The sequence below is a fragment of the Perna viridis genome, chromosome 13 (genome assembly GCF_037379345.1).
Source record: "Perna viridis isolate PV_CMFRI_1.1 ecotype Kerala chromosome 13, ASM3737934v1, whole genome shotgun sequence".
NCBI lineage: Eukaryota > Metazoa > Mollusca > Bivalvia > Mytilida > Mytilidae > Perna > Perna viridis.
Window position 1 is genome coordinate 6,558,469 of NC_142457.1, and position 27,257 is coordinate 6,585,725.

Genomic DNA, 27,257 nt, shown 5'->3' on the forward strand with positions numbered 1-27,257 from the left:
AGGTGTGAATAGAAATTTTTTAACATAATTACTTAACAGAGTCATTGAGCGCATTAGGCTAAAGTTTTTGTATAATTCGTGTCGCTTTCAAGCCTGCTTTATATATACCCCAGCTTGACGAGTGGTCCAGATCGTTGGATTTAGTGCAGGCGGTGTTAATGTTGCCATAGTTGTCAGAGCAGAGAAGGGGTTCTATTTATACATAATAAGATCGATTGATTTGTTATATTCCATGCACTTGCCTTGTTCTCGTCCGACACGCTGAACCGGATTCTTATTGTGCTAGATCGCAGAAGCAACATCCTGCAGGCATGTCATTCCACTTGGACATATAACTCTGACTCCAAGCCAATCAGTCGCCACTCTATCACCCTAAACACCGCACCATCGGTGGAGAGGTTTTAAGTCTTTGTGTGACTCGGCAGGTACCGAAGCCACGGTCCCCCGCTCTGGAGTCGGCCCAGGCGGTTAGTAAATAGGCCATAAATTACATAACGTGTGTTCTCTCTATAGAATGCTTGAAATAGAAATATGCTCCAGGATTCAGCGGAGGATCCAGAGATTTTGAAAGGGGTCCAGAGTGGTTCCAGAAACGGGAGTTCCTGGCTATTTTGCTCATTTTGGCCCAAATTTAATACGAAATGAACAAAAATCTCGAACAAATGGGAGGGGGTTCCGATCCATGGAACCCCCCTCCCGTCTGAATCCATTCCTAATATAACTACATTATTAATTTTCTGAATATTTTTCGATGTTTTAACATAAAAATATATAACTTAAGTTTCGGTCTCTGTAAGAATCAGTCAGTGGGTGAAATATAGTAAGAAAAAGTGGTATTTTGAATTTCACTATCAGGATCAAGGACTAGAATTTATATATCACTTTGGTATTTTGAGTAATAATTTCATTTGAATTCACTTGAATTGAACTTTCAAGGACAGATAACTCCTTATTTTTTCTAACATTCTATTTAAAAAATCTGAATAAATGCCGTTATCGAACATTGGCTTTTTTCACAAAGAAAGCATTCTTGAGTGGAATTAAAAGTGAGAAATAAAACTTGGATTTGTATTTGTATAGTTTTTCATGTATAAAAATATATAAAAGGACTATTAGTTTGTCAATTTTATGGGAATTTAAAGAGAACTGTCTCGTGTCAAAATATTAGATATGAAGTAAGTCATTGCCTCAAGTCCACGTAAGAGTCATGTAGTAATTGACCTAGCTGCCTATAGTGAGATGTTAGCATAATGTATATTACTATCTGAAAACATGATAGGTTTTTTTTCGTGGACTGTTATCAGTTTACACCCCGATGAAAAAACAATGAAACTTTCCCCCGACGAAGTACATTTAAAGGACTATTTCAACCATTAAAAAAATCTTAAACTATAACGTTATAGAATCAACCATCGGACCAGATTCTAAAATGGACATGATTTAAATTCGGTCACGATAACATAGAAATGGGCGTTTTCATTTTACCATGCAATAGACAGAAAATGATTGGTTTTTAAATAGTTCTTTCACTACTTCATGACTTACAACAATGACGTTTTAAAATGATTATGTGTCTTTATAACAAATGCCAGAATTTGAGTCGGAACTTTAGAGGGGGTCGGAGAAGGGTTATTTGGACAAAATTGTTCAACCGATTTAAAGCTGGTAATTTATGACCCCATAAGGATCAAGTCTATACCGCTAAAAATCAATATCCCTGTCTTCCTTTGAAAGTGTGGCACCTCATGGTACTAATTCAAAGTGATCCATTCCCTTTTACTTAAATTATCATCCAAAATTCTAAAAAAAATGGTTCTGGCTCCTGTGTGATCACAAATGCTTACTTGGCTAAAGTCAGAACCCCAAAAGTAAATCCAAGTCCTCCTTTTGCGCTATGGAGCATTGTAGTAAAAAATAAATGAGATCCATTCATTCATCCAGAAATACAAAAAAAAAATACTTGTTGTTGGTCACTTATTTTTACTGGCTTGTGTCAGAACCCAAAAATCAATCTGTCTTCCTTTTGTGGTACAGCACCTTGTAATACAACTTCAGAGAGATCCATTCACTATTCATCAAGTTATTGTCTGGACATCAGGAAAATGTATGTTTCTGGCCCATAATTTCTAAAATGTTAAAGTTTTATTACCCAAAATCAATATTTATTTTTGCTAAACCATTGGGGCTATAACACTCTAAATCGATACCAGCCTTACTTGTGTAGTTTGAAACATTGTTATAAAATTGTATAATGAGCTCCAAATATCAAAGTTATTGCACGAAAAACCAAGAGTCTACGGACCACAACAGCATCATACCATTGTACCACTGCAATCTTTTTGTGGCTTAGATTAATTGTAAATAAGAATGAAAAGTGAATAACTAAGCCATCTTTATAAGGTAAAAAGGAACTATATACAAATGCAATGTAAAAAAAAAAAAGGATATGGGCCAAACTTTTTGGCCTTATTGCGTTTGTCAGGGTCAAAAAGTATTGAAAGGAAGACAGACAATGTGCCCTTCAAAGAGGTTTTACCTGGGTGTTATATAAATGACATTATGACCATGTTGTTTTGTCAGATCAATATCAGCTAAGGATGAATCGGCAAAGTAGTAGAGATCTTTTTTTTTTTTTTTAATTTTTTTTTATTTATTTTTTTTTTTAAAGTAAACAATGATGGAGTGAAGACAATAGCCCTTATCAATCTTTTGTTGACCAGCTGAACTTGAGAAAATTGAGCAACTTTTAATGATCAATATACTTATTAATTTTACAAATCTAAACCTTCTATAACACAAAAAGGTAATGTCTTCTGCTAAACCAACAAGAAAAAAAAATGAGGTGCAAATAATCCAATAACTCTAGTGTAAAATCTGTCAAATAAAAGTGACATTTGGGATGACTGATAACCATACAATATATGAACAAAATTTGTGTAACAGTTTCTGAGGAGTTGCAACCTAAAGGTCAAGTGTGATGGTCACCAGTATCTCCATGGTGGTGGGGGACAAAAGAGGAGACAACCTTAAAAAAACATAATGTTAAAACTCACAAACCTATATGACATCTCCTGAACTGGAACTTGGTGTCATTATCCACCCTCCCTTTCAAAGCATGAGCAATAACAACTTTTCTTCAAGCATTATCTGCATGAAGTCAACCCTTTATTAAAGTTTTATCAATATCCATTCATCAGTTCAGGAACTGTGCTTACAAGACAGACAGATATTTTTTTATAAGACAGTTCCTATTAACCTTTGAATGTCTTCATTTAAAGGGGTATGATTAACAAACAAGGTGAATGCAGAAGGCCTAACTTGACTGGATAAAAAAAAAACAAGTCACATAACTTAAGGCCAGGTTTAATGTGAACTCCAATAGTACATGATAGGGCTGTGATAAATACCGATCATCTTCATACATACACACATACATTTCTGTTGCTCCATGAGTTTTAAAAGTGGAAGTGAAAGTAGAATGTAAAAAAAGAAATTATGCAACACATTCACAACAAAAGATGATATATTCAGTATACTAACTTATATGATGAAACAAATACAATCTCACTCATTATTCTCTTCAGATGACAGCTGAACTTAACCTTTTTACTAAATATATTTAATTAAGCCCCTCCTATATCTCTCCAATGAAATGATCTACAACTTGATAATAATATCTTACATGAAAATATATATACAAACAGTGATAATGAATAAAACTGAGATTTCCTTTAAAAATTTGTTTATGAATGTATTGAATTAAAAATTAAAATGTCTGTAAAAATTTATGAAACTGTACAATCAATGCATATTCAAAATAATTTACATGAAACAATGAAATGTTATACATCACCCTTATCAATTTGACATATTTGTAGTATTTTAAAACAGCTTTAAATAAAAAATACAAATCTTAATATACTTATGTCATTTTTTTGCGTCTTTTAGTCATGTGATTATAAACATAGACAACAAGACCATACAGTCCACATAAATTCTTCACTTCAACACAACCTCTGCAAGACTTGTCACGAAGTCAGTGTTTATCCACAGAAAGATTATTATAATGTTCAAAAATCTTCATCCTCATCATCTGAAAATGTATACTTGACAGTATTACGTGACCTGCCTGTTGTTGTCCTAGGCACATACTCCTTAACTTCGTCTGGGTCAAAGTCAAAATCATCATCATCATCGCTATCTTTCCTCTTCTGCAAATATTAGTTTAAAATGTTAATAAAATGGGATCCGGAAAAAATGCCAAGCAAATTATCTTGACAGTGATTACCACAGGAACTTTCTTGTTAAAACCACATAAAGAAACAATCCTAGATAATTTGTTATTATGGAGTATGCATGTACACAGTTTCAAAAAAATAAAAATAACATAAAAGAGTAATTATTCAATGTTGGTGTGGCAAAGAATAGCTTACAAAAATTGAACTATTATCAAATTTCTATTGAGGGATCAGTGTCCTTATATACAGTGATAAGCAGAAAATTTTATGACGGCCCAGGATGATCACCAAAATCCACAACGTACAAATTGCCATTTTTAAGCTTTGCCTATGAGGTACGGAGCTATTTGTACTCTAATATCAATGTGGTTGGCAGTATTATACTATTACAATACTGTGATGTCTTGACAAGCAGGAATATGTGATACTTCTTGAAAAAGACATAATTTTACAAAGCCAACAAAAAAAAGTCTTTAAAGTTGAAGAAAATCATGTTTTTGAAAACCCCTGCTAAGAATTTTATTAAAAGTTCAAACAATTAGTTATGAACTACATACATCATTACCGACAATGATTTTGAACAACTTATGTTTCAGACAGGACATTGCTGACGCTCCATCCCTATAAATGATGTAACAATAATAGTACCTTTGCTGGGGCCTTCTTTTTCTTGGGTATGAATTCTTCATCAGACATGTCCGAGTCAGAGAAAGCTGCCTTCTTAGGTCGTTTTGTTACAGCTTTCTTCTTGGGTTTGAACATATCATCTTCATCACCAGACATGTCAGAACTGTTTTTCTTTTTAACAGCCTTTGGTTTCCTTGGCTTTTTTTCCTTTGGAGGTTTTTCTGCAAAGTAATAGAATTTTTACTAATCTGATGTATGTACTACATTTATCCAAGTAAAAGTGAGCATGTTGTTGTGCAGATAACCCATCAGTGTGACGAATATGCAGACTGAATTAAGTGCCTTCTAGGCCTGCTATAACTGAGGGTGACATACAGCAAGTTCTAAATTTACAGTACTAGACCAAATAAAATCCTTTAATCTAAGAATGCAGCTTGATACACCTCCAGAGGTCCAACCCTAAACAAAAGGACCAAATAGGGACCCAAAATTTAAACTTGATACAGCTCTGAGTTTAGTTGTGATTAATTAATTGACAGAAAACATATAACAAGAGGTACAGTTCCAATTTCAGAGTTATGCAAAGGCAAATACATAGCTTTTACTAAAAAATGTTTTTACAAGAAACTCTGTTGGATGCCTAAGAGAATTTGTTTTCAACACCAAAACTTTCAGTGAAAGTTTAGTTTAGTAGATATTTACTGCTAAAATTTAATTAAAATCTGGTACGAAAAAGTATTGGAAAATATTCCACCAAAAACTTTACTTTAAAATATGACAACCCTGAGTTTACAAGGTAAACAAACTAAGTGGTAACTGGCAATATGGAAGTAAATATACAGTATAAAAAGGAATCATAATGGTAAAATCTGGATTGGAAAACAAGCAATTCCACAAAAAAGTGGGAAAAAATCAGATCTGATATGACCAGTCAAAATCTATATAATGATATACAAGTGGTGTATCATTCCCTCAATGACTTTTAAATGGAACCATACTTAATACCACAACCACAAAGAGCCCGTACTTAAAGTAACAAGATAAAGCAGGAGATTTGAAACAAGAGGCCCCCAAGAGTCTGAATCGCTCACCTGGTTAAATTTTTGCCTTTCAAGGGCAGTAACTCAAACAAGAAGTTGTCAAAAAACAATTTTGACTCAAGAAGACTTTCCTAGGATTTATTATAAGGATCATTTCACCAACTGAAAGTTTCTATCTATTATAGTTCTCAAGGTATTGGCTGAAAATGTCTAAAAACATCACATTTTGCCTATCGAGAGCAATTACACTGAATAGGAGTCGTCAGATATCTTTGATTTAATACAAAAACAGGAACCAATCAAAGACTGAAGTCTTCAAAGTTGCTAATCGTCAAATTTTCACTGTCACTGATTTTGGCATACTTTAAACATCCAAAATAATACAAATGCGATATGCTCTAAAAACGGGTGACTTCCACTAAAATCTTGGTTCTCTTGATATTAATGCAAACTCTTTCGTAACCGTTATAACCCGAATGGCTATATATAGATATAGATGTCCTGATAATATACATGACCTTTATATAATCAACTGCAATGAACACCTGAGTCTGATTTGGAAACTGGGTAATATTACATAAATTCAATGCTAACTGATCATTTTATCTTTTAATGTAAACTTCCCGTTCTAATACAAGCAAAAAACATGCATAGACATGTGTATGATATGTTTTTAAAAAGGTACGTTGTAGTGATCTTTGGGTCGTTTATGATATTGACAGGGAACTAGTTTATGAACCAGATTAAGCAGCTGGCATAAATATATTCATAAATATCAGGGCATGCTAATGTATATGACCTATAGAGTCTTGTAACTAGCCTCAGTGTCTGAATTGGAAACTGGATAATGTTCAAAGCTCACCCATCATTTCATGTAAACTTCCCATTCTCATACAAGCAAGAAACACACGTAGAACACACGTGTATGATATTTAAGAGGTATATTTTTATCTTTTATGAAGCTAGAACTATGACGCTGTGGCGATGAAAAATTCGAAGATCTGCAGGAATATGTGACGTATAACTACAAATTTATGCAAATCATATGTGAATATGAAATACAGAAATTACGAGTGCAAGAAGTCGCTAACACTATTATCGACTTACTAAAATTAAATAAATAAAAAATTCCATATAAATTACATGCAAATTTAACTTGTACATGCACAAAGCAAAGCCAACATAACATCATGCATTAACTTCACACCTGGTTCAGGAATTTCTTCTATGTCAGAATCATCACCAAGGAAAACAGCCTTGGATTTCTTTGCTAACAACTTAGTTTTTTTGACTGCTGGTTTGGAGAAGGCATCTGATATGGAAGGCTGCTTAGGGTCAGCTGATTAGGATGGAAAGAAAAAGGAAAGATGATATACTAGTCAATGTGTAGTTATTGCTGGCAAGTAATTCTTCCCAACAGATTTTTCACCCATTCTTGTGAAAAAAGTTCATGATAAAAATTTACAAAAAAATATCTAACGAATTGCTAATAATGAGCTGACATACAAAGATTTTCATTGAGGAATAAGCTTTTGGTGAACAGATTGATGAGAATTGCTTCTGTCTTTAAAATGGTGAGATCTGCCCTCTGACCAGTGAATGTCAAATAAAATGGTTATAGATAATGGTGGGTAATGACAGAATCATTAAAGTAAAAAAAGAACAAAGAATATGTGAAATACTGTGAAAGTACAATTGTTCACGGGTACCAATATTTGTGTTTTTCATGGGAAGGCCAATCCATGAAATTTGGTTCTCATCGAATGGAAGATTTCAATTGATGTGTATACTGAAAACCTCAAAACCATGAATTCAAGAATCCATGAACTTATGTTTCTTCCCTAATCCATGAAAATTGGTATCCACTAATTTAAGTACTTTCACAGTACATATAGGTGAAAAAGCTAACCAAGGCTTTAACTAAAACTAGCCTCGTATGCACTTAAATAAGCCAAATGAAAGATGATAAACATCAGTTAAATGCATGAAGTGTTTTTCGTCAATAAAAATACTCATAACAAAATTCTAAACCTGTTGACCCATGCATTGTTTCACAGCACTTGCCTGCACATAAGTCTCATTGGTGTGTTTAGGATTTACGTGTATGAAAGTCTTACATGAAATGTTCCAAGTATATTAAACCTCGATAGTTTAACTTTTCTGTATTGTTTGAAAACTCATAAATGTACAAGTATTGAAATAAATATTGTCATAGAAAAATGAGCAAAAAGGGCCAATGGGATAATAACAGACAACAAGAGGCTCCCAGGAGCCTGAATTGCTCACCTTTTTTTGCCTTTTAAGGGCAATAACTCTAACAAGGAGTAGTCTGACAATTCTGACTCCATTTGATTCATTGGACACATTTGTAAGCCTTATAATAAGGATCATTTCATCAATTGAAAGCTATTGGCTAAACCTAACAGATTTGGAGATGTATGCAAAAATCTGCTGTCTGATCCCATTGTTCTATATTTTAGAAACCCATGTTTTTTCAGTGATCAAAAATCAGTCATTTCAGTAAGGATACCCTATAAAACAAAAATGTCAACTTTCATTGAATTTTGCTGAATAGTTTCTGGGGAGCAGATTTTTTTTGAAGTAATAACATCAAAAACAGCAAAAAAAACGTCCAAAAAGGGCAATAACTCCAACATTGGTCAACAGATTTTCACCAAAATTTAACCACAGATAGATCTCATCATGCTAAATACTTTTATCAAGTCAGAATTTGGTTAAAAATAACCGTTTTGGAGATATATGCAAAAATCTGCTGTCTGACCGCCATTGTTCTATTTTTTGAAAAATCAGCCATGTTTTTTGACCAATCAAAAATCCAAATGGCCATTTTGTTAAGGATACCCTATAAAACAAAAATGCCAACTTTCATTGACTTCTGTAGAGCAGTTTCTGAGGAGATTTTTTAAGGTAATAACATCATAAACAGAAAAAAAAAATCCAAAAAGGGCAATAACTCCATCATAGGCCAACAAATTCTCACTAGAATTTGACCAGATAGATTTCATCGTGCTGATCACTCGTGTCAGAATTTGGCTAAACCTAACAGTTTAGGAGATATATGCGAAAAACTGCTGTCTGACCCCTATGTTGTATTTTTAGTAATGGCGGCCATGTTTTTCGATGAATCAAAAATCCCCACATTAGTTCTGTGCACAATACCCCAAGGAACATTCAAAGTAAGTTTGGTTCCAATTGGTGTCAGAGGAGAAGAGTTCTGAAAGAAGGAATAACATTAAAAATAGAAAAAAAAAAAAAAAAAAACAAAAAAAAAAAAAAAAAAAAAAAAAAAAAAAAAAACCTTGAAAAAGGACAATAACTCCAACATGGCTTATTAGATTAAAATAAAATTTGACGGCAGACAAATCTCATCATGCTGAACACTTTTACCCTGTCAGAATTTGGCCAAACGTAACGGTTTTGGAGATATATGCGAAAAACTACTGTTTGACCCATATGTTCTTTTTTTAGTAAGTGCGGCCACGTTTTTCGACAGATCAAAAATCCCCACATCAGTTGTATGCAGGATACCCCAAGAAACATTCATACCAAGTTTGGTTCCAATTGGTCAAGTAGTTTCAAAGGAGAAGAGTTTTGAAAAATTCTTAATGACGATGACGGATGCCAAGTGATGGCAATAGCTTACATGGTCTTTGGCCAGGTGAGCTAAAAAGCAGACACCCCTCCCAAAAAAGAAATCAAAATCAGTGGTCAACAGGTCTGAAAATGTTTTGTTCCCAGTTTGGCTAGCTAGAAAAACTCCAATGTAAATTTTTATTCCAAATGTTTCTGGCATGTCATTCCACAGGTCAGATTTCCAAGATCACACAATACATTAAGAACTGCTGAAAAGATTACACCAGTTAGAATACACAACTTTTACAACACATCATACTACAACTACTACATTATAGACCATGCTCTAAGGAGACCAAAATAAGGCCATAATAAAGAATATCTCAGTTTCTCATCCCCTCCTGACCCAATTTTTTTCAACCCCCCCCCAGAAAAATTATATTTTGATATTTTTTCCTAGTTCAGAGCAACTTCTTCCCAATTGACAGCATTTTTCACTTAAATTCATAAAATATAAAATTTGCCTGCCCGCTCCCAATTTTGAAAATGTTTGATGAGAAACTAGGAATTTTTTTGTTATAGCCTAAGCTAAATTATTAGCTTTCAGGCCCTCCTTTCGATTGGGATAAGAGGGACCATGTACCGTTTATCTTATTCAAGCTGGAAATAGCCCTTTCAAATCAGGATTTTATCAGAGAATGTTAAAGAATTGCCTATCTAATTCTTACTACAATTAAATAAGTTTAACCCCTATTACAACCTCCTTAGTCTCCTTACATGTGTATTACTTTCCATATCAATGGAAATCATTGAGATATAACCAAAAAGTTCTTCCATCATTTCTCCTATTAATAACATAAAAGAACATTCATCATCAATTAGGGAATGAACAAGTTAAAAAAATCCCTTCCTTTTCTGTTTATTTCATGAAAAATGGCCTGAAAACCAAGAAATTAATCGCCATAATTGCTCTGAGAAAGAAAAAAAAAACAGTACAGTATATCTCACCTTTCTTTTCTGCCTTTTTCTTAGGAGCAGCTTTAGGTTTAGCTGCAGGTTTACTGGCTGCTGGTGCCTTTTTGGGAACAGGTCCACTATCACTATCGCTGTCAATCTCTACAGGCTTTGATTTAGCTGTAATGATGAAATGAATCTTATCAAATAACCACATGGAATTTAAATATTCTGCATGGTTTGACATTATGGGTTGTCTTAGTGCCTTGGACAAGTATATTTAGTTAAATGCCAAAAGGACAACCAAATTTAAATTTTATTTATTTTAACATACATTTACTAAAGGAAACCAAGTTTATAACTTGGACAAGTAGCTCAAATGGACTAAGTCCAAAAAGAGTTAACATCAGTTCCTGCAATAGATAATTACAATGAGCACTGATGTGCATGAGTCACCTCTTTTCTGATTTTTATGAAGACAGATACTTAAATGTGAAAAAAAAATATTCAAAGGAAACAGATGCTTCCACTTAATCTTTTGCAAAACAATGTGTAAATAGGAATTGAATACGAAGCTGAGACCTAAGTCATACTGATCCTATATACTGGTACCAAATTCCATTTTTTTACAGGATTTTCAAATTTTGCTTTAGAACATTCACAGGGGGTGTACAGAGGAACATAGTGCAAATGATGCCCACAAAGCTTAAGACATAAACACATTCGCCATACTCATACAGAGTTCTAGGTTTAGGATGATATCCATACCTTTTTCTGCTGCCATCATTTTGTCCCATGGGTCTTCTTCATCAGACTCTATAACTGCTTTTGATTTTCTGAAGTAAAGCAAGTTTTTTTCTTTTTTAAATATAAGGCCAAAACTAAAAACTTAACTGCTTACCATCTCCCTACCTACCCAAAGGTTTTTATTAACTTTTCCTATTTTATTATTTTTTTGTACTTTATTTTTTAAAAACAATATGGAGCCTACCTACCTACCTACCCTATTTTATGTTGTAGAGTCAGGAAAGTAATACTAGTATATTTTTAATTGTGCCTAAGGATATAAAATATGTATTATTTCTGACGTTCATCTTGCTTTTCTACATCATTATCAGACAAGATTTTACAGGATTAGAATTAAATATAAAACAAGAAATCAGTGAGAAATGGCTCACTAGTGATATCCCCAATTTCAATTATTAAGATATCAGGAAAAATAACAATCCTGGGTAAACTGCAAGTTGTCAATTTTTTCCAAAAATGGAGCCCACTTTGAATTTTTGACCAGGTTATACAAGCATAACTTAGGGGAAAAAAAATTAAAAACAATCCTTAAAAGTCAATTTCTAATCAATTAAAGTCAAAATTAGGATTTGTCAATTCATCAATGTCTTATTCAGTTTGGAATTAAATGGCAGACTGGTTAACTTAAATGACTTCACAGTACTGACTTAGAAAATAACCTATCTAGTCCAGACGTAAACCTATCTAGTCCAGACGTTAACCGATCTAGTCCAGACGTTAACCGATCTAGTCCAGACGTAAACAATCAAATTAAATTATTAATCATTAAACACAAAACTGTCATATTTTATAGGAAATATCATTTTACATTTTTGAAAAGTGTTAACATGTTTAAATCTGTTTATAAAATCAATCATACAGATAAAATAAAAGGAGCTGTGCTTAAATAATGTTTTGGTTAAAATGTCTGAAAGACTTGAAAATCACACCTTCTTATAATAGCCAGGAAAAGAAATAGAAGATTTATACAAATAAAAATGAAGTTTTCATCAATAGACATTCCAAACAGTTTACAGTCCTGGTTTTTGGAGCCAACCAAAACAGCAGAATAGCCAAAATCAGAAGTAAACATTTCATGAAAAAAAGAACCATAACAGTAAATTCCTGATTTAAAAAAAAGCTTTCAAGCATCAGAAAAATCAGGTCTGAGCTTACTAATTCTTCATACCAATTACTGAAAGCATTTTGTAAGAATTTTACTGAAAGAAAATGAGAAAATAAACTCCCAATTTTTTAATAATACAAAGCCTGTAACTCATGAAAAAACCCCCAAAAAGAGAGAGAAAGAAATCAATAAAAATTGTACAGAAACTGATCTTCAATAGATGGACACAGTTTCAATTAAATTGCTAAAAGAATTTGCATGAAGTGTGAATAATTGACTATCAGTCTATAAACATGGAGGCATAAAAATTTAACCCAAACACAGGGAACAATGAATAACAAAACATACTTTGCAGGTTTGGCACCAAAACTGTCATCCATGTCATCATTAGCAGCACCTAGAATGTCTTCATCATCAGAAATCTTATTTGGCTCATAACTGCCATTTTCTAAGTTTGTCGGCTTGAAGTCTTCTATATCACTATCTGACTGAATGGCTTCTTGGTCAGAATCAACATTAAAATGGTTCTGGGCTTTCTGAGCTGCAGATTTAATTTAAAAGTAATACAAACATTATTTTTTTTTAAATTTTATACTAAACAAAATGCCTTAAAATAACATGCATTAAAGTTCTAAGTAGGGATGAAACTATCTCAATATCAATGTATCATGATACTTTTGGTCATGATACAATATCATACATTTGACTGTGGTTTAGATACAATATGATACAGGTCAAAATACAACTTTTTCTTCATACAATGAATGAAATTAATATCCAAATAGTAAAGTAGGACATGTCTTGTGAGGAAAAATCCATTTATCTCTGTTACGTTCAAAGTTATAGACTCTAAGAATGAAACCTGGCTTCAACAAATTTAATCGTTTTTAAATTTGTTGAATATTTTTATGGGCTATAAATGAAACCTGGCTTCAACAAAATTCATCTGTATTAAATTTGTTGAATATTTTTCATTCCAAATTGAAAAAAAAAACATATATGACAACATGCTGTTGTGTACTGTATCAAAATTTATCATATCGACACCCGTGTGTCATGATAGGGCAGGGTAGGAAACTCACTCAAATTCTAGCCAGTCCCCAATACAATTTTTCAATATATTTACAATATGGCTATATTAATTTTTGCTAAAATTAGCCAGCCCTGCCAAAAAATACAAATGTAGCCAATCTTGCGCTGGCAAGCAGGCTACTATTTCTAACTCTGCACATCGTATCGAGAGGTTGGTGTCTTATTACAGCCCTAGTTCTAGGGAATTATTTTTCAGTAGTAAAGGTTTCAATCTGATTTTACTTCAACAGCAACACAAATCATAAAATAATTAGGAAGAGTTCAAGTCTGTGTTTTCTGTTAACTATCTGATCATAAAAGAGACTATTCAGATTATAATCAGTTAGATCCGTAATTTATATAAATTCTTGCTTAAGTAGTTGGATTTTCACTGGATGGGTTTTACGATTTAAATTTAAAATGGCCCTAGACTTTTGGACAATGAGAGACTAATCTGAACCCCCTAAAGTGTCCACTTGACTGCAGCTGGAGTTCTGTATCTAATAGGGGTGTAACGAATTTGTTCTGCCATGACCTGATACCCATCACAATACTTGGCTGATGACCCAATTTGTGTAATGTAATTCTTACAGTACAGACATGGTCTTGTTTTCGCTATTTTTTACATTACAAAAAAAAAAAAAAAAAAAAAAAAAAAAAAATGACAGTCACATCTGTAGTTAATGAGTAGCCTTTATCCCTTAAGAAAATCTAAAGTGCTCTAAACTGCAGATAAAATAGTTTGTGATTGAGAAACAAAATTTTTAGCCATCAAAACCTGACTTCTGAATCCTAACATAAGATTGTGATTCAATGACGCACTGTTGGATCAGTACCCCTCTCCTATCTAACTAACCTGCTTGTCTCCTAGGTCCTCTATCTATAATGGGTACAGATCCCAGGAAACTACCATCCATATCATCTGAGTCACCATCAGAATCCGAATCAGACCATGGATTTCTCTTCTTCCCTCCTTTCTTTTTTTTGGGAGAACCTGAAGAGTTGGGTTCCTTAGGTTTTCTTGGAGCTAAAATGAAAAAAAAAAAAAATTTAATCAATGGCATCAAGGTAAATCAAGCTTTCTAGGGGTACAATAGAAAGGGAATATTTTGTGAACTTGAACTGTCAGCCACTTGTTTGTTTCATAAATAGCAGGGTAGAATACTCACTCAAATTCTAGCCAGTCCTGAATACAATTTTCCAATATATTTACTATATGGCTATATAAATTTTTGCTAAAATTAGGCAGGCCTGCCAAAAAATAGCCAGACTCAGGCTGGCAGGCAGGCTACTATTCTACTATTTCTAAATAATCATCAGGGATGTTTCACACAAAGTCCTGCAAAGAATATATACCCCCACTCACACCATTTCATTTGAAGCTAGGAAAGGGAGACACAGTACAAGTCACTATGCAGAAGCAATACACCAACTTCTAAGAATTCCCTCCAGTAGAAGCTGACAAATTTGTTACAGAGTTTCCATTATGCAGCACCTAATAAACTACAAAGTCACAGGAAGTAGAAGAGCAAGGAACCTGAAAAGAGGAGACAACTTATAAAGTCATCATGAATAAGCAATACGCAAAATATTAAGCATTCCCTCCTGTAGTAACTATGAAAAAATGTGTAACGAATGGATGGATAGACATGGTGAATGTAATTTAGCCCAATTATCAAAATTTGTCAAATCACTCTAAGTGTAGATGGAAAGACAGATGCATAGCATAAAATTGCCATTAAAATATGGCTTAAAAAAAAACAAAAAAAAAACAACCAACCAAAATACCAATGGTCAATCCTACAAGATATTGTATTAAAGTGTAAAGTAAAACATGATGCAACAGGTTATCTTATAATGTGATACTTTCAACTAATTTTACTCTTACATCTGATTAAAAATTGACTAAAAATTTCTTAAAAAATCTTATCTAAAAGCATATTGTGACATCAAATCTTACAATGAATTTCACATTACTTTAGGGACTTAAAACACAATGTTATTGACGACCTACATCTCTTTTTCTTCTCCTTAGGTTTTTCAGCACTAGACAATTCATCCAGTACTTTTCCTCCTTTATCTTTTTTCTTCAGTCTATCAAACAAACTCATTGGTTCGTCCTCCTCCTCTTCTTCCTTCTTAAATTCCTCTGTCAAGTTCTTTCCTCCCTTCTTTATCTAAATCAGAAACAATTAAAACTTCTATCAACATTCTATATTAACAACAAAAATGTTTTTGAAAAAAAAAAAAAAAAAAAGAACCACAAAAACAAACAAAAATGCTATTAAAAAAAAACATTGTTTGAATTTTAAATGCAGGAGAAGAGCAGGTGTTAAAGGATGTCTCACATATTTCAGTTGATTGAAAAATTATTGGAAAAATTATCTACAAACTTGTTATTTGAGGACAAATAGCTGTGTCCTTCATAAGCAAAGCCTACAATCATATTATTGATGGACAACTGATGAACTGATCTAAAGACTGAAAAAGTAATGTCTCCAGCAGAAGGTCTACTTTGTTCACTATTGATCAAGTAAATATGAAAAGACTTTTAACTTAAAAACTGTATCTTTATATGATATATCATTGATTACCAAGCCAATAAAATCTTTCCAAAGTATGGAATAGAGTAGGAAATTTCCATCAAATAATTGATTTTAAATGAATTTATATCTAAGTGCCAACAATCACTTTTGTGTTTCAGACCCTGCATATATATAGGATGCTGTTGACAATTTGAAAAACTAATGAACACTTCACATTTACCTTGTCCCTGATTTTCTTTGCTGCAGCTGCCTGTGCTTTGTTACGTATAGCAGAGTCCACTCTTGGTACAACCCTTCGTCCCATCGGTGATGGTTTGGTTTGTAGTTCCATGACTTTTCTTGGTTTAGCTTTACCTTTGACCTTCACCATTTTATTACCAGCAGTCTGCTCATCTTCTCTCTCTCTTTGTTCCACTTCCTACAGAAACATGTTAGTGTATAATTTAGACAAAATTAGATCATGTATGCTGTGCATGACTTAAAAAAATTGCTTTATAATGTCGTCAAAACTTTTAAGGTTGAAAAAAATAAGAAAATGATAGTCTTCTTTACTGTAGTGTATTAATTTGCAGTATTAAACAAATAAGCTGAGAAAATGATACACACAAGAATTATTTCTCATACAATGAAAGATCTCCCTAATATTATCAAAAATGTGTTCATAAATACATTTTGTATATTCCTTTGATTTTTTGTTATTTTAATTTTTTTTTATTAAAACTGGTTCTTTAACAGTAAAAAAACATATAAGCTTTCAAGTTTGAAAGATATAGGAAATGTTTGATTTTTCTCTCTCTAAAATTTAACACCAAGAAAAAGAAAGTCCTATATAAATATGATAACTGAATTAATGATAGGTTGGGAGGGATCTGAGTAGTCTACTTCCCAAAATATTGCAGGTCTTCAGTCCTTCACTACTTATTTGACCCCCTGATTATCTATAGCTTACATCCAATGTTTTTAGGAATACTTCCAAGTCATCTTCCCATAAGTTTTTCTCGGTTTTACATTTCAGCTTTTCCAACTCCTCTTTCTGTAAATATAAAGGAACAAGTATTCTTTACTCAAAACATTCTTGTCAAAGAGCATAAATCTCATATTACATGTAACAATGTTTACATAAAACAAAATTTTTGATGGGATTTAATTTATAGGAAAACAGAAAATATTTCTGTTTTTATTGGTGAATAAAAACATTAAAGCATTGATAGTGGTACCAATTATTATTTAAAAAAAAAATTTTGTAAAATAGAATATTTCAAAATTGCAATATGTTAAATGTATCATCTATACAGCCTGCTAGATTAAAATTTAAATTTGTTACTGAAGATTTATAATGTCTCTCTAGACTGTGAAAATAAATCCTCTGATGTTAAGTGAAAATTTGATGTGGGAAAGTTGTTTATGATAATCCACTTTCTCTTTGGCAAAAAATATCTTAGTTTTCAGAAAGTATCTGTAAAATTCGAATAGCAGACTTAGTCACCAAATTTTTATCTCCATTTACAGATTTCCTGTGGAAACCTAAATTGAAACGTGACAGTACAAACCCAACAAATAGGCAGACATTGACAAAATTGAAAGTATACATACAGTAAAATAAAGATTAACCATGAAATTCTGCAAAGGAGCACAAGAAAATCATGTTGGTCCTAGAACATTTTTAATCCCACTTTTTATATATGTTTCATCGAACAAGGTATATCAATGTTCAATAGAACACAGTTAACCCCACCTTTTTATCTCTCTGTTTAATCAGTTCATCTTTCTTCTCTTTGGTGAGATTCCACAGAGGCATACCAAGAATATAGTTAAAGTCTGGTCCAGAATCTGACAGCTCATCACTGTCGTCATCATCATCATTCTCTTCCTCTGCCTGAAAATATATTCATTTAGTACTGTAAATTCAGAATTTTAATTAAACATACCTCACAGGTTGTGCTAGATACACCTCACTCACATGGCAAATCATTCAATGAAATAGAACTGCTTACAGCTAATCCGTCATTTATATAAAGCTTGATGTATATCTTATTGGAAATTAATCCATTCATTAAGAATAGAAATAATTGTGAAGGTCTTGAAATAGACAGACAGTTTGACACAAACAAGATGTTGGGCACTATATCATGCTGAGAAAATCTCCCACTCAAGCACAAACATATTTTTGTAACAATCTCACATCACATTAACTATAGGCATCATTTTACTCAGTTTATGAAAGTCAGAAATAAAATATTAGAAGAGTTGAATCCACTTAAATAAACTGTTATCACTGAGATATGCATCACCTGTTATTCAATATTTGATAGTGACTGTGGGGGCATATACATGAAACAGATAAGGAAGTGTGATACAGTGATGCATATGCAACTATATACTAAATATCATTGACCTAGCATGAGTATTTTATGATATACTGACTTAATCAGAAAATTTAACATTTAAACCTTCATAAGAAATTTCAAACTCAATAGACCATTACTGTAATGCAATGATGCTAATGCAACTGCATAACAAATATCACTGACCTAGCATATTGGGTTCATATTAAACCGACCTCATCAGAAAACATAAAATCTTAACCTATACGCCAATGTTGGAAAAGTTGCCCTCCATCACACTCACAAGTAAGAGAAAAATAGAGTTTTATCAGTAAAATTGTTAAAAAAGGAAAATTAGTTCTACTGCTAAAATAATCTAAGATTGAAGAACCAAATTTTCCAAACTTAGCTATATTTTCTATTGTCTTTTCTTAATATCTTTATACACTAAACTGTATTTGTTTCAGATAAGTTTTAAAGATAAGATAGAGGTAAGGTATTTAGAATAGATCATAGAAAAATTCACATTTATACAATCAAATTCATTGTTAATATAACGAAATTTAAGTAAAGTACCAAAGTTGCACATTAAGTTAGGTCCTTCATACTTGTGGTTACCTTTGAATTTCCTTGTGCCTCCTTCCAAGCCTTGATTGGATCAGAGTCGTATCCTTTCCTCACTAAGGTCTCAATCAAGTTTTTCTTGGCCTTGTTTTCTTTAAATTAAAGAATACTAAGTAACTACCATGTCACATAACTTGATAGTATTTGCTATGTATGAACTACAAATGCAATGTATAAACATATCATGTGTTCATGGTACATGCAATAAGTTGAAATAACCCTTGATAACTAAGAAGAACAGTGTGTGCAGAGACACACCATATCCTGACGATTCAACCCTCCATTAGCTCTCAATTTCAGGAACATTACTGTACAAATACAGTGAAACCTGTCCAAACCAAACCCTGAATAATCCAAAACTCAAATCAGACACTTTAGAAAGTCCCTTTCATACCAATTTAACAGTATTTTAAGCCTTGTAAAATTGAACAACTGTCTACACCAAACCAATTTTAAAGTCAAAGGGGTTCAGTTTATACAGTGTTCACTGTATTGGGAATCTCTCAGCGTCTTTTTCCCGAACATTTTATATAAATTATTCTTTTAAGTGGGCACAGTGCAGTAAATACATGACAAGTTCCATGTAAAATAATTGTGAAGTTTTTTTGGACATCTTTCCCATTTTTTTAAAACTTAATACGTGAATAAAGGCCTCATAAAATGCCAATTCAGAATTCTTACTTATACTGATTTGTACTCCAACTGTTTCTACATGACCTGTCTGAAATAAAGGACAGTCCAATATCATAGGAACTCCTCTAATACAGGGAAACCCATATATTTAAGTGCCTCAGAGTACTACACTGACAAAATTCAATTGCAGCACTATATAGAAAACTTGGAGACGGCTCACAGACAGATGGCTACACACAGTGGACTGAACCTGCTGACAACTCAGATCCAAGAGAGACTTAATGCTTTTGAGATACTTATTTAATGGTAAATTAGCTCATGTGGCCAAAAGAAGCTTTGGAACAGAAATACCAAGACCTTGACATGAAGTACACAGAGATGAAAAATTCATCACATGAGTGGCAACAGATGTATGGCCAACTGAATACAAAGTATGTAGATCTAGAAAAAAAAATACAGTCAAATGCAACAAGATAATGTAGCTCTGTACAATAAACTACATCAACTAGAGTCAAGTGACAAGGTAGCAATGCAAAGTCTTGAAAACAGAACCTAGAAAGCTATCGCAGTGCTTCAAGAGAGACAAATCAAAGGATTACAGGATCTTGAGAACAAGACAATGAAGGAAATGGACCAGTTCCAGGTGTAACAAAACCACTCCTTTTCCTTACTTCACCAACAAGTAGATGCCAAGTTAAAGCCAGGTAATGTAAATGTCAATTATACAACATCAAAACTGCAGTTTGTAACAAATTGAAGAAAAAACTTGAAGATCGTTCCTGTAATTTGAAGTAGGAAATTCTATTGTGACTGTACTAACTGTTATATTTTTCAAATTTTTTTATCAATTCTAAGGAAAACACACGCTCGTTATACAATGAATTGTATTAAACATAACATGTGACTATTTCAAATAAATCCTGTTTCTTTTTATGAGCAACTCGGCGGGTGTTTCTAGAAAAGCAGAGGACACTTACCCTACCGGTGCACCTGGTCCATGCTCCCAATTTTTAGTGGAGTCCGAGTTGCTCATTTACTTTTGTTACTTTGTATGTATGATTTTAGTTACTTTATGTTCTTTGTTGTGTATGTCTGGTCTTTGTCTCTGGATTACATTCTTTTGATTACCGCTATAACCTTACTTGGTTACTCTTTTATTTGCTGATGTTTGGTGTAATTTCCTTCTTGAAAACCTCAAGATGATTTTCAACAAAGAAATTTATAGGATCGAACAAAAATGGTGTTTTTTTTTTTAATTACGTAAGAGGTTGCACTAGAGATGATGTAAAAAAATCCCTTCACCACTAGTTCAATATATTATTTACAGATCATCTATATAAACTGTAAAGCGAGATCCACCAGAGTTAAAAATAAGAAATCAAAGTTGTTTATTATTGTCTCATAGAAGCTGAGAAAAATGTAACAAAACTTCTTCTGAAGATTGAGTCTGTTTGACATGGAAAACATGCATTCAACAAGTTACAATTTTAAAAAGGTGTAAGTACCAAATATGAAGTTGGGTCTCACAAAACTTATTGTAAAAGACAAAGTGTTCACCATCTGTTAAATAGCGGGTTATTTATATTTAAAATGGTTAAGAATAGGTTACATTTCATTATTCAAGAAGGAAAACAAATAATAAAGGAATCTTTAAAAAAAATTCAAGTCGAAAATTGTTTCAGATTCATTTCAGTTGCTCTATCCGCCTGTGACAATTATAATGGAGGTTCTATAAATGCTAGACTACTTAGGTTTCCAGTGATAAAGGCAGCAGTAGGAATATCGAACTTATCCACTTATAACTCAACATGCAAGTTTATCTGTAAAGATCCTGGTTATTATTCTATTATAACAGGACACAGTGCTGACAAAGACTAATGGATATACATCATGCAGAATTCAACAAGCAAACATTTCCAATCTATAAGCACAACTGAAATAAATTGGTGGATGACAGGGACAGCAACTATTGTTTTGAAATTGGAAAGAAATGATGAAGTGTGGATAAAACTTGCAAGTAAGGCAAGAATATACAAAATCCTACCTCACAATATACCGAATGAAATGACATAACAAAGACATGTATACAGTATTTTAAAGGAAATAATACAAGATAAACTAAGGGAAAAAATGGAAATCCAACTATTAAAAATCAAGTTCTAAACATAATTTAAAAAATAATTTTGTATTTGTACTTTGGATCATGGAGGCGATGATGAATGGAGTTGGAATTATCATGCAATTACTCAACCTAAACAATAATGTATTATTTTAAATACAAAGATTAACATTGATGTAATAGTATTCTATATTTAATTATAGACCCTGATGTTTGTTTGTTTGTTTGTTTGTTGGGGTTTAACGTCCGAGCAGCAATATTTCAGCTATATTCAGACAATAGACCCTGATGATTTTTCACTTAATCTTTAAGAATAAATTTACAGTTTTAACTGCTTCAAACTTTGAAGCCTCAGTTCATTTACTACTAAATCAATAGGATGAAATATAATGAAACACTTTACCTTCTTTTACACTTTCTTTCTTACAATAACAAGTACAAAGAACTTAAAGAATTAAATACTGACCTCACAAATTTTAAGTTTCCAAAAAAAAAAATTTAAGTGTCTACAATATTCATGATTAAAACTCAGCATCAACATGTTGCTGGTGCCAGAAATAGTCACGACTAAAACAGTGCCTTTCCAGAAATAAGTGGACTCACAAAATTTTCCTTTTTAACTTAAGGTATAATATACATGTAACTACCAGTACAATCACATGTGGAAATTCATGTTGATATCAAAGATACCAACCTATTGTAATTGTTCCTTCAATTTTCTCTAGAATAAATCTAGCAATGTTATCAAGCTTCAGTGTCTCAGCCTCTAACATGCCAACCATATAGGCTTTTCTCTTCTTGTAAAACTCTAACCGAAGATCATAGAATTCCCTGAGAATCTCTTCCACATTGTCATATTTCTTAATACAACCAAGATGATCAAACAGCACCTACAAATAAAGGTGTTTGTGTAAGGCCTTAAAATGAAGAACATGGAAACAGATTTTTACCTTCAAATGAAACCTAGAAGCCCTGTTTATCATGGGAGCCCCCGTGTCATTTGTTAGTGGTGGTTTTATTTTTTAGTAAATCAATGTGTCTGTAAGTCACTAATGATGCCCATGCTCGCTAGATTTGCCAAATTAGGAACATGTTTGTTTTTGTATGAAGACCTGGTTTGCAGATTCAAAAATCCTTCCAAGACTTGTGATACTCATGGTTTGGGGATAAAAAATTCCTAAATATATGCATATCAACAAATTGTATCCTGGCCACATAGTGTCATGAAATTCTGTTTGGTAGTGTCAAACTTGCATTGAGAAAAAGAGGACCGATGGATGAACTGACGGACACATAAAAATGTTAATACCCCTAATATCGAATCCCTAACTTCGTTGCTTGGGATATATTTCTGACAAAAAATTACAAAGTCTAACTATCATCCAGTTCCATAATATTTCATGAAAATCAAGATCCTATGACCTTGAACACCATCATTGTGTAGAAACATCCTGCAAAAAACATTTTAGATATAGTTCAAAAACTACAGGAGGAGATAGCTGGAGAAGCCATATAGCCCCATTTCTGAGTAAAATGACTAAGTTTAACTGATAAGTGTAACTATCACCAATTTCCATAACATTTCATGAAAATCAAAATCCTTTGGCCCTGCACACCTTCATCATGTGTCGAAATATCCTGTAAAATATTTTAGATGTAGTTCAAAAACTGTACGAGGAGAGAAACGGAAAAGCCAGGATCATGTGTAATCCTTACGGATGGACGAATGGACAGACAGGGGTAAATTAATATGCCCCCGACGGTTTGTTGTGGAGGAATAAAAAACAAAAATAGATGTTCAATGGCAGAATGTTATGAAGAATGGGTGGTATATAAATCTCATTTAAGTTCCTGTCTTCCATGTGTTCAGCAACCTACCATATTTTGAGCAGTAATTGTATTCTGTAGCTTGAAGAACTTATGTAAACCAGATTCCTCTGCTTGAGCTAGTTTTTCTGAAGTCATCGTTACAACAAATTTAACAGTGGCATCTGTATGGTACTCTTTGTAATCTCTAGAATTAGAATTCATAAATAAGATTTTGTGCTTTTATGTATAAACAGGTCACTTAAAGCTGCATTAGCTGTCATTTTCGTAAATTTTTTGTTTCTGTTGAAATATACCTTAACTTTGAATTATTTCTACTAAATGTTTTTTTTTTTTTTATATATAATTTCATTTGATATACACAAATAGAATTAAATACATGAAATAGGTGTCCTAGATACATTCATATGCATGCATGTGCTGTAAGGGTCGCTTCTTTAAAAACAAATCTGATAGCAAAGCCAAAGTGGTTATTCAACAGCAAGGAAAACTGACGGACTCAAGCCGTAAAAATAAAAAGTTCAAATATAAAGCAAGGATCCTTTTGAAATTTACGTATTGTCATATAATGTGGCTCAAATATTGTCATTATTTATTTGAAAACTAGTCATCAAATAGATGATATAAAATGAAAACAAGACACGTGCTTATGTGTATCTGTTATAGTTATTTTTTTACCAAGGTTGGAGTATTTTTAAACTATGTGAATGTCCTGTCGGCAATCTTTGGAAGTAATGGTGAAATATAATTAGATCAGAGCTATCAATCTTCTCTGATAAAAAAAAAAAAATGTTTTCACAATATTCTGTAGGTATTATCGACATTTATTGCTTCAATTGCATTACCACAAACTTATTTCACAGAATCAGCAAAATTCAATAGAATCAAAACAGAACAAAATTGGCAGCTAATGCAGCTTTAAGTAAATGAAAATATTCTTTCTCTTTTGTTGATAAATTTCATTACATGACTCAGCCACATGTATTTGTACACGAGAAGGACAAGTTTTCAATATAACATTCCACAGACTGTCATGCTATGCATACACCGCCACACGAAGAGGAAGTTGATATTGGACAGCATCAACATAGTTTACAACATATGCATTATCTATATATAGTAACACACCAAATTTTAAATGCATCCATACATAGGGACTGAGATAACTGCTACAAAATTCTTACAGAAAAGGTGATTTCAATATATCACCCACTCATTGAATGGGAGTACAAAATAAATTGAAGTTAACATATCTATAATACAATAAAGTTCTAAATGCTCTGTGATTTGTATTATTTCCTGTTGGACCATTCTTTGAGTTCTTTACAATCAAAATCAGAAAATCCAATTTAGTGTATTGGATCTATAAATGATTTTTTCTCCTTATTCCTTTGTTTTTTATTTTAACCCAATTTAAAGGCTACTTCCACAGTGAATTCACTTCCCTGACCCATTTCTGTGGGCCTGTCTGATACCTATTCCAGTCTGACAGAACATCTATTGTTAGCCTCACATGCGATGCTCGGTAAAATTGCAAAAAATCTACATCAGCAGCTATTTTGTTATAAAATATTGTCAATAAATGAATTGTTTAATTCCCTTTATACTAACCCCAATGGATGTTTGAAAATCTCATATATCATTAAACATCTTTAAAATGTAAGAAATACAATAATTTTGTCTATTTTCAAAACAACATATCTTGTACTTTGTTATAGACAACAATAAAAAAAAAAGTTTTTAGAGGGATACAAAACTTACGTAATACAAGATGGGTTTTTTTCGTTGCCATGTAACATGACTTCCAAAACTTCTTCTTTGTAGTTTTGAGTCCATACTCTGATTGGTAACTCTGTGATCTCCACTGTCTGATCATCAATGATAGAGATTTCACCACTACACAGGTATTTTCCTTCACCTATCTCCTCTACTACTCCTTTGAAGTTTTTGAAACTTGGCATCTGAAATGACAGAAAAACAATATTTGGCCCCGTTCTAAAAATCGGATGGAGCAGATTCCTTGACAAAAAAAAAAAAAAAAAAAAAAAAAAAGAAACTAAAAAAAATTCCATAAAACTTTGTATGTAGTTATTATTTAACTATTTGATCTGTTAAATTGTCACAGTTATGTTGCTTTAAAATTTCATTACATATACCACTGAATTAGATTGTAAAGAAGGGAAAAATAGACTAAAAAGATCCCAGTTGAATTTTTCTGGAAACATAAAGTATATGTGACAGGCTTTTGAATAACAGGACCTCTGCCTCTACAAACTGGGCCAAGGAAAAAATCGACATAAGCAAATCTACTTTACATAAAGATGAAACAGACTTTGCATGATTTCCATCTTAACACTTGAAATTTGATTTAGGTCAGAGCTTTTTTTTTATTCAAATAAAAACTTTTTTATGAACCTACAACTATTGTTTTGACAAGAGGACACCACATCCTAACAGTTGGGCTGATTGCCTTCAAATATAATCGATTACATCATAATTAACACTCTGTGCCTGTGTTTAAAAGTTCATATAATCACTTTCAAATTATGTACATGTATATCACTTAAATACACGTCATAAAATCATACCATAGGCAGAGGGTCCTCATCACAGATCATTCTCTTCAGATTTGCTACGACTTCTCGGACATCATAGTTAGGCACTTTTGTACTCCATCCAGTACCGATACCATCAGCTCCATTAACCAAAACCACAGGAATAATAGGGCAGTACCAAACTGGTTCAATCTTCTGGTTGTCATCAAAGTTACTTTCTAGTAAGGCATCATCATTGGGATGGATAGCAAGTCTGGTCATGGGACTGTAAAAGAAAATACTTTTCTACATTTAATTCTGTGCGGAACTACTTTTAAAAAACAACAAACAAATGGTAGTAAAAAAAAAAAAAAAAAATCACATCTAATTAGCATATGTCTTTTGTGCATTATGATTGGTTATTCACTTTTGACGACCTCTGCAATAACTGTTTTTACAACAGTTTTAATTCAAGTATATATCATAACCAAGATGACTACCATCACTTCAAAAAAAAAAAAGAAAAAAAAAAAGATAGTGCTGTTTAAAGGCTCAAAACAGTATAATCTGCTTTATTCCATTCATTTTTGGGCACTGTATATTCAAAACAACAACTTTGAAAGAATATGGATGTGTAAAATCTTACCATTCACTCATAAACCTGACATAAAAGTCCTTAGAACTTTTATTTGTTTTATGAGTAAATGGTCTGATATTATACATAGATTAATTCTGGAAAAAAAAGTATTTAATCCTACATTGAATTTAAAAAATCATGAGATTTATGTGCAAAGAAAAGCCAACAATGCCATCAAACAATAATGGGTTAAAAGAAATGGTTCAAAATCAGACCTTCATATTTAACCCTCATCATTTGTATGAAACATCACAATATTAACTTCATGTTTGATACAAAACCTACAAATGTTAAAATATGTAGAAATACATGAACAATTTAGAGTAGGGGTAGCAACGGAATTGCATTATCCCACTTCTTTCCCTTAAGCAATCTGTACTCACCTTAATGCTGTGAAGATATAACGGGGACTAGCTGCATCTTTGCCTCCATGCAACCTTGTACCAAACTGACCAATGGGTTGTAACAGGTTCATGTTGTTAGAACCAACAAAATTTTGAGCTAAGTTAATGATAGTGCCCATTAAAGAATTCTGAAAAAGTCAACTTAGATATATATCTTTATCTTCTGAGTGTGG

The 27,257-nt window shown here is 32.6% G+C and overlaps 1 protein-coding gene across 3 annotated transcripts in view; it reads right to left on the reverse strand.

Moving 5' to 3' along the window:
• Positions 1 to 3,347: 3,347 nt before the first annotated feature.
• The window catches only part of LOC148599385 (DNA topoisomerase 2-alpha-like), a 47,896-nt gene continuing 23,986 nt past the window's right edge, over positions 3,348 to 27,257 (reverse strand). For 2 of the 3 annotated variants that reach the window (XM_088559821.1, XM_088559822.1), the window contains exons 17-33: positions 27,064 to 27,212; positions 26,098 to 26,329; positions 25,271 to 25,470; positions 23,561 to 23,696; positions 22,377 to 22,572; positions 18,925 to 19,022; positions 17,718 to 17,858; positions 16,932 to 17,015; positions 16,203 to 16,400; positions 15,451 to 15,613; positions 14,293 to 14,463; positions 12,714 to 12,906; positions 11,222 to 11,289; positions 10,508 to 10,633; positions 7,113 to 7,244; positions 4,887 to 5,086; positions 3,348 to 4,211 (exon numbers count right to left, since the gene is read on the reverse strand). In XM_088559821.1, coding sequence (XP_088415947.1) covers positions 4,071 to 4,211; positions 4,887 to 5,086; positions 7,113 to 7,244; positions 10,508 to 10,633; positions 11,222 to 11,289; positions 12,714 to 12,906; positions 14,293 to 14,463; positions 15,451 to 15,613; positions 16,203 to 16,400; positions 16,932 to 17,015; positions 17,718 to 17,858; positions 18,925 to 19,022; positions 22,377 to 22,572; positions 23,561 to 23,696; positions 25,271 to 25,470; positions 26,098 to 26,329; positions 27,064 to 27,212 — 2,628 coding nt within the window. In that variant the 3' untranslated portion in view covers positions 3,348 to 4,070. The remainder of the gene's footprint in view (positions 4,212 to 4,886; positions 5,087 to 7,112; positions 7,245 to 10,507; positions 10,634 to 11,221; positions 11,290 to 12,713; positions 12,907 to 14,292; positions 14,464 to 15,450; positions 15,614 to 16,202; positions 16,401 to 16,931; positions 17,016 to 17,717; positions 17,859 to 18,924; positions 19,023 to 22,376; positions 22,573 to 23,560; positions 23,697 to 25,270; positions 25,471 to 26,097; positions 26,330 to 27,063; positions 27,213 to 27,257) is intronic. The other variant, XM_088559824.1, reaches the window with a different exon arrangement.